The 16,313-nt window shown below is 36.3% G+C and overlaps 1 protein-coding gene across 1 annotated transcript in view; it reads left to right on the top strand.

Annotated features, from left to right (window-relative positions):
• Positions 1 to 16,313, top strand: part of RABL6 (RAB, member RAS oncogene family like 6) — a 79,142-nt gene that overhangs the window by 15,634 nt on the left and 47,195 nt on the right. The window contains exons 3-5 of the mRNA XM_044663932.1: positions 603 to 650; positions 9,807 to 9,859; positions 12,938 to 13,029. Of these exons, the coding sequence (XP_044519867.1) occupies positions 603 to 650; positions 9,807 to 9,859; positions 12,938 to 13,029 (193 nt within the window). The remainder of the gene's footprint in view (positions 1 to 602; positions 651 to 9,806; positions 9,860 to 12,937; positions 13,030 to 16,313) is intronic.

Below are 16,313 nucleotides of genomic sequence, written 5' to 3'. Positions count from 1 at the left end.
TCCTCAAAAATTCCCTATGTGTGGTCTACTCGAAGAGAGGGCTGTTTAGATTTATGTTTATATTTATTTGTGTATAAATAATTATATTTTTTATATTTACATCCCTAGTAGTATCTGGCACAGTTGGCACAAAAGATACTTAAATGTCTTTCATTTTAGTCACTTCCCCTTAACTATATATTTGGCAAAATATTAGGATAATTAAAGAGCTAGATTTGTATTTTGTGTCTCCTCTGTAAGCATATATACAGGAATCATTCTTATGCAGATTAAAAAAAAGTATAACTATTGGATTAGTACAGTTTAATAAATTTCAGATTGAAGAAATGACTGTACCTGTGAGGGATGGTAGGAGTAACAAAGCTGGGCCACTAAGAATTTATTTAAATCAGTTAATCTTAAATTTGTTGATTAAATCTATAGCCTTCTTTATGGAAAGGTCATGAAACCCACATTGCCATAAAGTTCAAGTGAAGAGAGGAAATAGCAGTTCGCACTTTGACTCTTCTCAGTGAACTTAATTTCCACTAAAATTGTATTTTTTAAAGCCAAAAAAAACCATAGTATATGCTTCTAATATTATTTTATTTCTGTTTTTTTAGCCACTGATGACATTGTAAAAGTTGAGGTCTGGGATGTAGTTGACAAGGGTAAGTCATCTGACCTTTTTAAAATTGTAATCCTAAATTAATGTTTTATGCATGAAGATCACCACAATTTATTTCCTTGCTTTTGTTCTTTTTAAAATATTGGATGATTTTTCCTTTGTTTAAAATAGCCTTGATTTTAAATAGTTTTAAAATATGGATGTTGTGCCTTTATTGTCAAGTTAAACTTTGATACTACTAATGCAAAAAGTTATTTGCTGCATATTTCAGCCTGTCCAAGGAAATGAATTTTGTATACATTTGGTGTTATCCTTTTTTTTTTTACCATTTATATAAGTTATCTTTTATTCTATGTGTAGTTTTAGTATACTGTATAAGCTTTTAAGATAGATTTTTTTACAAAATAAACTACTAATGTCACAGTGTAAGATAGTCAAGAGTTTATCTTTTATTCCATTTTATTTAGTAATTCCTTTTAAAACAACATATTTCTGGTTACTTTACCAAAGTTTCCTTCTTAAATCTGTGGTAAGTCCTGATGAGTCCTGATAAATCTGGCAAAAGAGTGGATTTATTCAAGATATTAGTATCTTGGAAAACTAATACCAGACTCAATCAGATGCTGGCTGAAATTAAGTTAAGTAGTTTTTGCTGATTTTTAGGGGAAGAGAAAAAACAACTGGCAGAGATTGGGATTTAGTCCATAACAAAGTGAAGGAGTGGGAAGAACATCTTTTCTAGCCATTTGATAAAATGTTTTTAGTGTCATCCATTAACAATCATTTTTATTTCTTCTCATGCTCAGGGCAAAAATTTCTCCTCTGTGATTCTTTAGGTGAGAGTTTATACTAGTTGCACTAGCCTTGCAATAGTAAAGCATTTTTGCAGTGTAGTGCTAAATAAGATCTGGTCTTTTTTTTTTACCTTTTTCAAGATCTTATCTTAATGCATATTGATGGTTGCATGGTATCCTCTAATTACAAGGCTTTATTTGAAATGGCAAACATGTAATTTCCATATTAGTAATTTCTATCTTAAATTCATATCTTATCTCCCTCATATTCTTCCTGGGAAACAATATTACTAAAAAATTTTTAAATAAAAGACAATTTAGAATTATAGTACAAAATTCTTCCCCTTTTGATCACTGATTTCAATACTAAGTTTGTGGTAATGGAATTCATAGCCAGAAGTACATTAAGCCATTTCAATTTGGCCTTGTGTTGACTTACATGTTAAAAACCTCTTTTCTTCAGTGCTTTTAGTGTGTCTTTGTGGCATTTTAAAAATTGCTTCCAGGGGGCAGCTGGGTAGCTCAGTGAATTGAGAGCCAGGCCTAGAGACGGGAGGTCCTAGTTGCAAATCTGGCCTCAGACACTTCCCAGTTGTGTGACCCTGGGCAAGTCACTTGACCCCCATTGCCTAGCCCTTACCACTCTTCTGCCTTGGAACCAATACACAGTATTGACTCCAGGACGGAAGGTAAGGGTTTAAAAAAAATTGCTTCCAGAGAATAACAAAAATGTCTTACTATACAAAAGTCTATTGTCCTTTTCACGATGTGGAATAATAATTATTCTCTTGTAGCCATTTGGTGCTTTTCAGACTCCGCTAGTTTGTATTTAGCAGTATTTGACTCCTGGCCCAATATGGCATGTGGCAGTAGTACAAGCCTCACTGTTAGTTTAACTAATTTCCCCTTTCAGGCTGCTGTAAGACTTTAAAAAGCAAATTTATTTTTTTCTGCATACCTAGTGACTCGGCACTTGATTATTTTAGATTTTTATTATCCCTAAACTAAAAGCATTTCTTCTTATCTTGAAGTGGAATTACTGAAGGACATTAATTTCCTGAGCCAAAGATTGCATTGCCTTTTTGGTTTGTTTTGATTTTGCTTCTTGGAAATTATTGTATGTATATATTTATTTATTGGATATCTGTGGAGTGGGGGGGTGAATTAGACTTTATAATTTAAATTTCTAAAATATATTTTTAGCTAGTGTTTTGTTTTGTTTTTCCCCCTTAAGGTGAGGAACCCATCTAAAGCAAAAGCTTAACGTAGGGTCTACATATAGATTTCAGTGATTCTCTGAACTTGGATGGGAAAAAAATCTTTATTTTCACTAACTTTTTATTTCTTTTGTAATCTTAAATATTTTATACATTTAAAAAGCTTTCTCAGAAGGGATCTCTGATACAAAAAAAGGTTTAAGTATCACCGTCCTAAAAGTATGCTTGATGCCCCTGGTGTGATATAAGAGGCTTTTATGAATATCAAAGAAGGTACATATTGTAACACATTCATTAAAACTATTCTTTCTTTTGAGGAAGTCATAGTATAATTCATAAAACAGTGTGAAAACCTTTTCAAACTTATGCCTGTATTTTCACTATATTTTAAGATATAATATTTATAGTAGCAGACATTGCATTTAAGCATGTCCTAAAAATTGTTCCTGAGATACTTGGTTCTCTTTCATAAGTCATTGGCTAAGCAGCAGTCAGAACCATCTATCAACTTGAAAATGAGGCACATTGTGGGAAGCCAATAAGAGAAACAGTCTCAAATAGATAAAAATCTGAGACTCCTCTTTTGACTCCTTTTCTGATCCACACCTTTCCTTATTAGAAAGCTTTAAGCTCTTAGCAAACCAGCAGTCAAGAGGTTAACATTCTCCCCTTTGGTCAGGAATGCAGCTGCTGGGTCTCAAAAAGTGGTTTTAGACATTCAAGGCTGAAAAATTCAGGGACTTCCCGACCCAGCAAAATATTCCCAGACTTTTAGCTGATAATGAAGCAGCTACAATCCAACCTTGTACTCTTATCTTCACCTTGAAGTTTCTGAGTGTTGTCTAAACTTATTGCAATGTCTGTGAAGCTGTAAAACTCTCTCTGTGCTTTTGGATGAAAGGGAGTTTGAATTTTCATATATAATAAACTTGTGACTCAATGACACTTCGGAGAAGCAGCTATGAGTTAACAGTCAAGATCATCTCCCAAGCCATCTTTATCAGATTATCAGAGATGATAAATAGGTCTTGACAGCACATAGCATAATATGAAGTCATTTGACTCTTAGAAATGTAAGATGGTTCCTGTCTAAACAGCATAAGAATTGAGGCAACTCAGTGGCACAGTGGATAGAATATTGCTCCTTGAATCAGAAAAACCTGATTTAAATTCTGGCCTTAGGTATTTACTGGCTGTATGACCTCAGGAGCAAATTGCTTGACCTTTGTTTGCCTCTGTTTCCTCAACTATAAAATGTGGATAATAATATCACCTATCTCCTAAGTTTGTTGTGAGGATCAAATGAGTTCATTGTAAAGCACTTAGCATACATGCTACCCAGTAAATGGAACTGTGTAAATGCTAATAACTATTATTATTATACCTATATACAAGATGGATATGATAAATTGGGAGTAACAAAAGAGGAAAAGCATTAAGATTAAGGAAGACTAGGAAATACTTCTTTTAAAAGTGGGACTTTAGCTGAAACTTGAGGGAATCCAGGAAACTGGATAAGGAGGGATAGAATTATAGGCATGGGGCCAGCCAATGGAAATGCTCAGAATTTGTTGTGTGAGAAGGCCAACAAAAAGGCTAATGTCACTTGATCCCCAAGTACATAGAAGGGGTAAGGTAGACTGGAAAAAGTAGATAAGAGCTAGGCTATAAAGGTTCTTAAAAAAAAAAACAGACTAAGGATTTTATATTTGATCATGGAGATAATAGGGAACCACAAATTTTATTGAATGGAAGGGAAAGGGATGATGTGGTCAGAACTACATTTTAAGATCTTTTTGATAGCTCACTGGAGAATAGATTGGAATGGGGAAAGACTTGAAACGGGTACCAACAAGCTTTCACAGTGGTTTAGTCATGAAGCAATGAGAGCCTGAACCAGGGTAGTGGTGGTATCAGGAAAAAAAAGTGGGAGTATGTGAGAGATTGTTAATAAGGTAGAATCAACAGTGCTTGACAACTGATATGGAAGTTTTGAGCCTTCGTGGCTGGGAGAATCGTTGACATTAAAAGGGAAAATGAGTAATACGGAAAAGTTTTTGTAGGAAAGTTATGAATTCATTTTTAGACATGTTGAGTTTAAGATGTCTATAGGATGTCCAGATCAGGGTATCTAATATGAGAGACTGGTGATCAGAAGGAAGGTAGAAATAGACACTAGATCTTTGAGTTGCCTGCCTAAAGATGATAATTGAAACTATGGAAGCTGATGAAATCACCAAGTGAAATAATACAAAGCAAGAAGAGAGGCAACCCAGGATAGACCCTTGTGGAATTGTCATGTTAGTAAGTATGACATAGATGAAGATCTAGCAAAGGAGCCAGAAGTTTTGGTCATACAGATAGGAGGAAAACAAGGAGAGAGCAGTGTTATAAAATTTGACTTTCAATCAGTTATCTAATTTATTTTGAGCAGGAAAAGAACATAGAGATGGGTTTGTAACAGATTTTGTTTGGAAGTGTATTTGTAAGTATTAACAGAAAAGGTAGCATTTTTTTTAATGGGGGAAATATCTCAGAAAAAAGCTTATGTAAACCCATATCCCTTTGAATAAGCAATCATAACAAATCTATACATTTTTACATTCAGGGTTAAAAATAAGCAATTCTCATGTTAGCTTCTCATAGAAACATCTTTATCCCTCCTGAGAAAAAGAGAAATGTGGCTGGAATAGATTTAGATAAGACACAAGGAGGAAATGGAAAAATTGGCTGATATTTGAGTAACCGTGCATGGGGGGGAGGGGGGCAGCAATACCATACATTGTTTTTGGAGTTTTTGTTCTTGGGTTCAGTAATAGTGTGCAAAGAACCCTGAGTTTCAGATATGCTTGTTAGCAGTCTTTTCATTTTACTTTAAAAAATAACATTCTGTTAATGTTGAGTTTAAGTTTTTCTGATGTGGAAGGCTAGCCTTCCTCTATTACTCTTAGAATCTATCTGTCATCCTTGCTAACCTTGTTAAAAGTAGAATTTGAACATCATTCTGCTGTTTCACCACATTCACCACAGTGTTGTAAGATTTAAATTAATATCAATAACTCCCAAGTATTCATTTTATAAAGTTTATTAATAATCACTTGAAGTAGAAGAAATTTAAAAAAAGAAATAGAAGTTCAGAGCCTAAATTTCTAACTAAAGTAAGACCATGTGTGTAAATTCTCCTGCCTGGCTGAAAGCCAGCTTCAGCAGCCATGTTCAGGGAAAGAGAGAGATGGAGTCACACCAAAACTTTATCCTCTGTACGTAAGCACTCGGTGTTCACACTCAGTGTGAGCATGCAAATGGGATGCTGGGTAAGAGAATCCTGGGGAGCAATTCTGTCCACACAGTGTGAGGAAGGTTGGAGCTGCTGGAGTGTAATTGAGGCAGTTTGGGTCACAGTGGTACTAACCTTTTGTGGGTTCACTTGTTTAACCATTTTATAATCCTTTAGAAATTATAGCTGAACTAATAATTTTTTATTAATACCAGAATGATGAAGGTAGGTGTATTATTGAATGAGTCATCTGACAGTCCAATTTGAAGCATAACGAGTTTGTAACTGTCATTTGAAGGTCTTATGATAAATAAGTTATTTACTTTAGCTAGTTTGAACTGCCATGCATTTTTAGAAAATAACTATATAACCTACAGTATCCTTTTGTTACAATTTCGATTCTGGTAAAAGCAATTCTTCACTTTTATCCATATGACTAACCAAAGCACCAGGGCAACTTATTCTTTTTTTTTTTTTTTTTTTTAACTTATACCTTCCCTCTTAGAATCAATACTGTATATTGGTTCCTAGGCAGAAGAGTGGTAAAAGCTAAGCAACAGGGGTTAAGTGATTTTCTCAGGGTCACATAGCTAGGAAGTGTCTGAGGTCAAATTTGAACCCAGGGCCTCCCATCTCTAGGCCTGGCTCTCAATACACTGAGCCACTCTACTGCCGCCATTGCCACCTATTCTTACTCCATGCAGGGATTTTGCCCCTCTTAAGTCTAATTTTAAAAAATGGAATTTTGTTTCTTCCCTTAGAATATAAACTCCTGGAGGGCAGCTCTTTTTTGCTTTGTGGCTTGCTTAGGCTCACAATTTATATGTTGCAGGTCAGACTGATTGCCTCCAAGGTCAGGCCTCTGTTTTCTATACAGTGCAGCTTTCCACAGATCCTCTTAAACACTAATAAATTAATATAATGATATAGTGGGAAAGTGTAGGTTTGGGATCCCGAAAGACCTGGATTCAAATTTAGAGTCTGCTGCTTAATAGTTGTGTGAATGACAGGCAAATTCACTTCATTTCTCTGGGCCTCTATTTTCCCATCTATAAAAAGATTAGACTAGATTCTTCTTACTTCTAATGGTATAATTAATCTTATGTAACAAGATTAATAGAAAAGAAGACATTTGTCTTTTGAACTCAGGATTTATAAAGTCGTCAGAGACTATAAAAATAAAATATTTTAAAATAATTTCTAGGGGTTTTTTTGTTCATGAAGATGATTGAAGGGTTCAAAAATGAACATAAAAATAGACAAGAAATTAGAAAGTATTGTTGAAGAAGGATGAAAGGAACCAGAATCATTTTTGCCTATATAAAAGAAGAAACAAATCAGCAAGCACTTAGTGCCTGTTATGCTAGACACTACACAAGACACCAGAGATACAAAAACAAAAAGATAGTCTTTTCTCTCAAGGAACTTAAATACCATTGGGGGAGGGGGAGAACAACATGTACTCATTATATATAAAATAATACATTCAAAATTAGTGGGGATGGTCTTATAATGATATTCAAATGAAATCAGGTAGAAATTCTGTCAGGGAAATTTAATGCTGGTGGTGCTTCAGCTGAGCTTTAAAGGTTTGAACTGGTGATTTCTAAGAGGTGGAGGTAAGGAGGAAATCTCTTTCAAGCATAATGGAGAGACTGTGCAGAGTCATAGAGGCAGGCTGCAAGAAGGCCATCATGACTGAACCAAAGAGCGCATGAAAGCGAATATCTCTGATAAAACATAAAGCTAGAAAGTTAGACTAGAGCCATATTGTGATGGCCAAACAGTTTGTAGTTGATCCTAGGATAGCAGGAAGTTTTGAGAGTTGTGTTGGGGACTGGCATGGTCAGAGAAAAGGGACTGGATGTGAGAGATGTTGTAGAAATAATCAAGACCTAAAAATTAGTGAGGCTTTGTGAGGTGAAGGTGTGAAGAGTTGAGGATGACTAACTACAACATTTTGAACCTGAATGACTGGAAGAATGATTTTGCTTTTCTCTGAAAGAGGAATATTCAGAAGAGTGGGTTTAGAGGCCCAAAGGACATCCAGTCGAAAATGAACCCTTAGCAATTGAAGTTCAAGAGAAAGACCAGGATATATAAATCTAGGAGTCATAGACGATGATTGAACCCTTGAGATTGAAGAGGGGCCACCAAGAGTGGATTGAGGAAAAGCCCGTGACAGATCCTGACCACTTTTCTGTCTTGGAAAGGTTCTCAAGAGGAAGATGACCAATTCAAGGATAATTGAAAGGATATAAAAATTCCCTTTTCTGGGGACCTGTAAGAATATGCAGCTTCCCCCCCCCCTTTTGGATGAGTATAAGCCATGCTTAGAAATATTTTATCACTCAGTGTCCTTTCTAGCCCTATATTCTATGACTCAAAAAATACTGACATTTTGGTGGCAATATATTATCTTTTCAGACTTAATGGTAAGCAGTACTATCACTGAAACAATTTCTTCTTTGATAGTGGAAAACCACTTTCTTGCTTCTAATGAATAAAGCCTCTGAAATATTTTTCATTTTCACAAATATTGATCATTCTCTCATCTTTACCCAAAAAGGTATGTATAGTTAGTTATAGCTATTTAAAATCAAGCCATTTGCTTTTTTTAATCCCTTCTAGGCAAATGTGTTAAGTGATTTGCCCTGGGAAGTATCTGAGGTTAGATTTGAACCCAGGACCTCCCAACTCCAGGCCTGGCATTCTATCCACTTTTCCACTTAGCTGTCCCTAGCCACTGTCTTTTAAATGAGTATTAGATAACCTGTGTTTTTATCTGGTGAAATATTTTCCCCTTTCTGGTTTTCTTGGAGGGGAGAGAAAGGAGAATTTATAAATTTAGAAATGTTCATGGGGGCAGCTGGGTTGCTCAGTGGATGGAGAGCCAGGCCTAGAGTTAGGAGGTCCTGGGTTCAAATGTGGCCTCAGACACTTCCCAGCTGTGTGACCCTGGGCAAGTCACTTGACCCCCATTGCCTAGCCCTTACCACTCTTCTGCCTTGGAGCCAATATTCCAAGACAGATGGTAAGGGTTTTAATTTAAAAAAGAAGAAGAAATGTTCAGAAATTCTTTCTGACTTCTTCCTCTAGTTTAATGGTTGTAGTAAAGATTTGGTGCCATCACTGGCGTACAGTACACAAATATCAAATCAGTAAGTGACAAGGTGACAGGAAGGAGAAAGAAGTCAGACTCTTAGGGGATCCATTAGATGTTCATCCGAAAAAGGTTCCTTGCCTGTCTTAAAGTTTTACTTAAAACTGGTTTAGAAACTAGTTTGAGAGCCTACCTTTCCTTCTAGGCCAGTCATTGCAGCTTTATGATCATTTTGCTGCTGAATTCACTAGAAACAATTCACATGAAGGTGCTTAATATCAGGTTTTCCCAACATCCTATTGTAAACTGTTTTGTTATGCACTAGGGCTTCAGGTTAGTGCAACCTGGATTTTCTGGCTTTTGTTTAAAATAGTCTGCACATTTATCCTGATCTGTATGCATCTTAATTCATTCTTCGTTCCAGTTTTGAAACAATGTTGCATTTTCCTTTTCACTGAAAGACTAGGAAACAATTAGAATGCAATTTCTTTTCAGGCGCTGCTTTATGCTGGTCCTAGTCAGTATTACATTACTGTTTCTTGCCTAGGATGGGGTTTCAATTTCACCCTAGCTTTCATTTCATTGATATTCATCCAATAAAATCTTTCCAAGTTCATATAACAGGAAATGCAATGGAATGAGTTCTCCATTATTGGAAGTATGTAGGAAGAGGCTGAATGACTATTTTAAAGGAAAAGAGGGAATCATATATCTAAGTATATGTTGGATTAGCTAAATTGTAAAATTCCTTTTTGCATTTTTAAATTCAGCAGTTTCAGTCCATAATTTATTTCTGTCTTTTACTAAGGAAAGTGCAAAAAACGAGGAGACGGTTTGAAACTGGAAAATGATCCTCAGGAGGTAAGCAAATTTTGATATAGCCTGTTCTTCATCTTCACTCAAATATATTTTTATCAACTTATATTTTTTTAAAATAATTTTTACCCTCCATCTTAGAATTGGTTCCAGGGCAGAAGAGTATTAAGAGCTAGGCAGTTAGGGGCAGCTGGGTAGCTCAGTGGAGTGAGAGTCAGGCCTAGAGACAGGAGGTCCTAGGTTCAAACCCGGCCTCAGCCGCTTCCCAGCTATGTGACCCTGGGCAAGTCACTTGACCCCCATTGCCCACCCTTACCACTCTTCCACCTATGAGACAATACACCGAAGTACAAGGGTTTTAAAAAAAAAGAGAGAGAGCTAGGCAGTGGGGGTTAAGTGACTTACCCAGGGTCACACAGCTAGGAAGTATCTGAGGGCAGATTTAAACCCAAGACCTCCCATCTCTAGGCCTGGCTTTCAATCCACCATCCTGCCCCCAAATATATTTTTTAAATGATCAAGATCTGTTGTTTTATGCTCATAATGTATTCCCAGGCTCGTTTATTTGATAATGTGGGTTTGGAATTCAGGGAGGTGCCATTTAAAAGTATCTTACAAACTTCCTGTGGACACGTGGGGACTTTGAGACTACATTCCCCATGATCCAATGGGTTTCTGGTTTCCGGTTTTGGACGTGGGGACATCAGACGTCCCCACGTATAGGGCAGCTTAAGATTCAGAGGTTAGGCTTGAGACGGGCTCTCTCTCTTGGCTACATAGGATGGGCGGCACTGGTGGTATCTTTGAAGAGATTTTATCAGACATGTGGTCAAATTATATATTTTTATCGACATGGCCATGGCTTTAATTAAACTACTAATTTCCCTCATTTTATCAGTCTTTATCATTTTTAATCATAACATTGATGGCAACCATACGAAGTTTGGATTTCGAATTCTAAATTTTCCAGATAGCCTAACAAGAGCATTTAGAGCCATGACTGCTTTTTGGCCATCTTACTCAGCTCTTTTGAGCAATTTTTTAAACTTACAGATTTCCAACTTCGAAATGAAGGCCCTTTATTATTCTGGACCCCTCCCCCCAATCTTTCCCTACTCTTTATCCTCCTCATCTCTTCAGTTAAGTGCCCCCATCAGATCCACCTACTTCACTTACTCTTCTTGCATCTCTTCAGAGCCCATATATGGTAACAACATACCATGGTACTAGTTTAATCCATTCATGTGTCCTATCTGTTTTGTTAAGAGGCTGCTTGAATCTATTTCCAAGTTATGTCAAACATCATCTGAACTAACACGTTAGTGAAGTATGTGTTTCCTTTTTACATACCCAAGAATAACCACTAATATTTGACATTCCTGATGATTGTTTTAAGTGAGTTGTATTTTTTTTTTGTTTTTTTAAAGAATTGATATTAAGTATCAGTTCCAAGGCAGAAAAGTGGTAAGGGCTAAGGAATTGAGGTTAAGTGACAGGAAGTGTCTGAGGCCAGAATTGAACCCAGTTCCTCTTGACTCCAGACTTGGCACTCTCTCCACTGTGCTATTTTGCTACCCAGTTCCTCACTCTTGAATTGCCCTTCACAAAAATCTTTAAGCAGATTCCAGAGTTAAAAAATTGGTTTGAAGCTAAGTCCTTTCTTCAGACTCTTGAGACCCTTTAAACATAAATGTTCTAGAACATAAACTCTGAAAAGATAAATCTGGGTAATCAAAAGATGACCTCTGTTCCCAGTGAACACGGTTGTATCAGAGATATACCAGTCTCCCAGCTGCTGAGGTACTTTTTAATTATGTGGCAACATGTTAGTCTATAGCCTGTGAAACACTGGAATTTAGAATCTGACTTCAGAAAGTACAAGCTTTGTTTTAGATGCGTGTTTCTCCATTGCCCTTGCCACCTAAAGTTCAAGTGTAAAATCTGATGTGGGACCTGATTTCCAATAATTAAGACAGTATTCCTCCACAAATAATGCCACATTGTGTAATGGAGGTGAATTTGAGTTCTTGAGAGCCACACCAGGGGGACTGTACGTCATGGCAGGTCCTACCACACTAGAAAGCTTTGAATACAAGCCTTGAGATAAGCTGTATATCTTTCATTTGAAGATCAGCTGACCCAGATTTCTAAGAGATAATCATCTAGTGATGTTTGGCCAAGAAGTGATGGAGTTTTTGTTTGTTTTAGTCACAGCAGTTAGGGAAAATTCATCTAAGGTTGTTGAGGGGATGGAGTTGCAGTCTTCGTTGACAGAGTTATAGCCACACTATTTGTATTGAAAAGAATAATTTGGTGTTTTTAAATTTTCAAGTGTTTTGTTATGCTTTCACTCCAATTTTTATCATTTTTGGTCTTATAATATTTTGGGAATTATATGAAGCAAGTGTTACCATATCAATTTATAGGCAAAGAACAAAGCTCTTAACAGTAGAGTGAAGTGATTTGTCCAGGTAGTGACAAAGCCAGAGTTAGAGAACACACGTACCTTCTGAATCCCAGTTCAATATCACTATCAAGAAAATTTCAGGCACTTTGCAAATGGTTAGAATTCAGTAGAGTTCTGCACCCTAGCAATGACTTGGAGTGTTCCTGGAATTCACCAGTCCAGCTGCCACGTCTGGAGAGAACTTTATAGTGACATTCTATCCTCAACGAACAGGAGGAGGGCCTACTTAGGAATACATGAGACTTTTGTCAAAGGGCAGAAACGAATAATTTATTCTTTCCTAGGAGCCCCTATGGCTTTAGAGTTTCACAGAACCAGTAGATATGGCCCAAAGTAGAAGAGGAGCTAGGAAAGGTTCCAGCATTTTGCAAATTATGCCCTGTAAATAGTTCTTTGGCGACATGTTAGAAGCTAACCCAGAAGAAATGCCCTGCTCCAGAATGGCTGCCTGCTTAACACATTTTTTCTCCCTTGCTTCAGGATACAAACTTGTTAATATTCAAAATGACAGCATCTAACATCTAAATATTTTTGTTCTTTTAGTCAAAGATGCTTGCCTAAAACCTTTAAAAAGTTTTTGTGAATCTTAAAAAATGTCTGCAAGTGCCTTTGGGAGGATAGAATCATTTGTGATCTCTGTTCCTTTTTCTTCCTAGGCAGAATCAGAAATGGCTCTGGATGCCGAGTTCCTAGATGTATATAAGAACTGTAATGGGGTAGTCATGATGTTCGATATCACAAAGCAGTGGTAAGGAAGACCTAAGATGGTTATCTAAAATGATAGCCTTTCACTTATTTTAGTAAAGCCAATATGACTGCATATTCAGTGTTTATCATGTAACTTAATATGGCACCCTCCTAAGTCATCTGATAAAATCCAAAATAAGGTCCCTTATGTCTCAGATTGTTGCCTTGGGCTATGCATAGGTTTTAGAAGATGTTATTAACATATATATGTCCTGGCTGAGAGCCAGTGCTTAGATAATATTTGAAGTTAAAATGAAATTTCATATTCCTTATGTGAAAGATTGCTGTCAATTCCAAGTTTCCTAGTCTAAAAAAGGGTAAAGGTTGATAATCACAGGTTAGCTAGAATGGGTAAAGAGTAAACAAAACCACAGCTTAGCTGTGTTAAGTCAGTCTTTGGCTAATGCACATTTACTGGTCTCTTAAGCTCACCATTGCCACAATCTTGAGAAAAGCCAGGTACTAGACATCATCTTTATTCAGATTTGACCTGTATCACATTTGTGACTCTTAATGCATGTATTTTCAGTTATCAAGAGTTTTTAATACTTACCTACTTTCATAAACAATATTGCCTTTATCTTCTTGAATACTTCATCAATACATTTAGGAGTTTAACCTGATTCCCTTCTACCAGCATTTTTGTAACATTTTGAATATGACTTCTAATGATTCATAAACACCATAGATCAGCTTTTATATGCACAAGGAACACAGTCATTTCACCTAGACGTTGTTGCAGTATAGTATACCACTTCCCAGTGGAACAATAAAAACCATAGCTCCCACACTTCAAGACAGATTAGTAAAAGCTTCATTTATAAAGAAAATACACATTGCTATGAAGGGAGTAATTTAACAAAGCAGCCCTCTTCCTTTTTACAAGTTTTTATATTATAATAGTGCATAGTAGTCTTACAAATGTCAGCATTTCAGCTTTGACACATAACTGTCAGCTTTTTTCTCCTAATAGGAAGGACATGGATGGGAAGGGTTTTTTTAAACAAGGACAAAAAGTACTGTATGATTTTTTTGCATGGAATGGAATGGAAGCCAGTTTCTAAAATGCAGATACTTTTGTCAAAAGAGGGAACATGCAAAGACTTTCTCTCTCTTTGCCTCCACATCTGTGTCCCTATAGGGTCAGGTTCCTTAAATTTAAAAAGTTAATGCCTGTGCCATTCAGATGACCTAGGATTCTTGAAGGCTGTGCCACTAAAGCCCACTGCTTGACAAGTTCTACCATGCTAGAAAGGCAAATACAATGCTAAAAACAGATTGTTTTGTGAAGACTAAGCTCTTCAAATATGGAAAAGCTAACTATTAGAGTCTGACTGCTATGTGATGAGGTCTTTAGCCAAGGAAACTCAAGAAACAAAGAAAATTTCGAAATGGTCCCTAGTCCTATGTGGTCCCCTTCTGTTACTGCAATCACTGGTAGAAAAACATGTGGGAAATGCCAAAATTCATGTAGTTTTTAGACCAGCTGGAAAAACTGAATCTTAAGAATTTTGTTAGTATTACTCTAAAGGAAAACAGAAGACACTGTCCAAAGATAACATTTATCACTTCTTAGGACACGTGATTATCTTGCATTGCACTTCTCATGAGCATTTTTTAAAAGATCACTATCAAGATAATTATAGTTTACTTGCCAAATCTTGAAGAGGATGAGGAGGTAAAGATGAACTTGATAAGAATTTCCAAATTAAGGCAGCATACACTTTACTACTTGGTAACTTGAATGTGAAGGTAAGCATAGGAAAGGCTGGCAAAAGAACAAAATGAAAAAACGTGGTTTAGGAATAAAAAAATAAAAGAATCAAAAGCTTTAGAGAATGCACAGAATCCTTTACATTATAAATACTTTCATGAAAAGATAGTCTGGAGGTAGTCAACATGGCAAATAACCAAATAATATTTTTACAATTTTTATAAGACCTTGGCATTTGGTCTCATTTTCAAATCAGCTGTCAGTTTCATAGAGCAAATACCAAAATCAATTATTAAACCAAAAGATAAAATAAAAATAAAAGATGGAATTCAGTTAAAATTCCAGTCTCACTTATTTAAACAGTGTGGAAAAAATGGAAAACAGATAAATAGAACATATGTAGACTATCACCATTTCCTGTGGACATCTAATATAAATCATTTGCTACAATGAAGGATTCAGAAAAGTCTATAAAATGCCTAAGCCAGCAAACATTTAGATTACAATTAAGGGAATACCAATCTAGATTATAAACTCATCCTACAAAGATGATGAAAAATTATGAATAGTCCTGCTTAGGGAAAATGAATACATCTGTTTTCCTACAACCAGACATTAGGCTGTCTATCTACTCAGACTGGCTCAGGTCTAGAATTTTTGTCCTTGCTCTCTCCTATCCCCTACCTGGGGATCACTATCCTAGCCCTGGGTCTGGAGAACATTACTACTGTAATGAATGTTATAATCTACTATAATATGATTAATAAACTCTCTTGTTCTCTCTGAATCCATGTGATTCATAATTTAAAGCTGTCTAGATGAAAACTCCCTTTCCCTCTATCCATTCAACCAAAACTCTTCTCTCCAAAGTTACCAGTGATCTCTTAATTGTCAAATCCAAGCATTTTTCTGTCTTCATCCTTCTTTACCTCTCTCTTCTCCTTTAATACTCTTTTCTCTAGGTTTTTGGGACACTACTCTCTCTGAAAATGATTCTCATATCTACTTATCTAGCCCTTAACTCTTCCTACCTCCAATCTCATATATCCTATTTCCCTATTAGATATCTCAAACTAGATGTGTCCAAAATTGAACTCATCTTTTCCAAAAAACACTCCCTTCCTAATGTCCCTGTTACTTTTGAGAATGCCACCTCCCTCCCAGGCAACTAGACTTGCAACCTAGGTGTCTTCTTCGACTCTTCGCTTTCATTCCCCTTTTACTCCCCCATCTTAATCTGTTACCAAATTTTGTCATTTGTACTTTCACAATATCTCTCCTAAATGCCTTTTTATCTTTTCTGACACTGTCACCATCCTGATACAAGCCCCCATTCCCTAATGCCTGAACTATTTAAATAGTCTGCTGTTTGGTCTGCTTACCATAAGTCTCTCCCTCCTCTATTTCATCATTCAGTTGTCAAAATATTTTTTCTAAAGCACAGGTCCAACCATGCCATCCTCCTACTCAGTAAACTTTGGAGACTGTCAAAATCTTATTTGGCATCAAAGTTCTTGATTACCTCGTTCTTCCTCTTCCCCCCCCCCAACCTTTCCATTCTTTTTACACCT

This window comes from Gracilinanus agilis, chromosome 2 (genome assembly GCF_016433145.1).
Source record: "Gracilinanus agilis isolate LMUSP501 chromosome 2, AgileGrace, whole genome shotgun sequence".
In the NCBI taxonomy this organism is placed as follows: domain Eukaryota; kingdom Metazoa; phylum Chordata; class Mammalia; order Didelphimorphia; family Didelphidae; genus Gracilinanus; species Gracilinanus agilis.
This window is presented reverse-complemented; position numbering and strand designations above follow the sequence as displayed.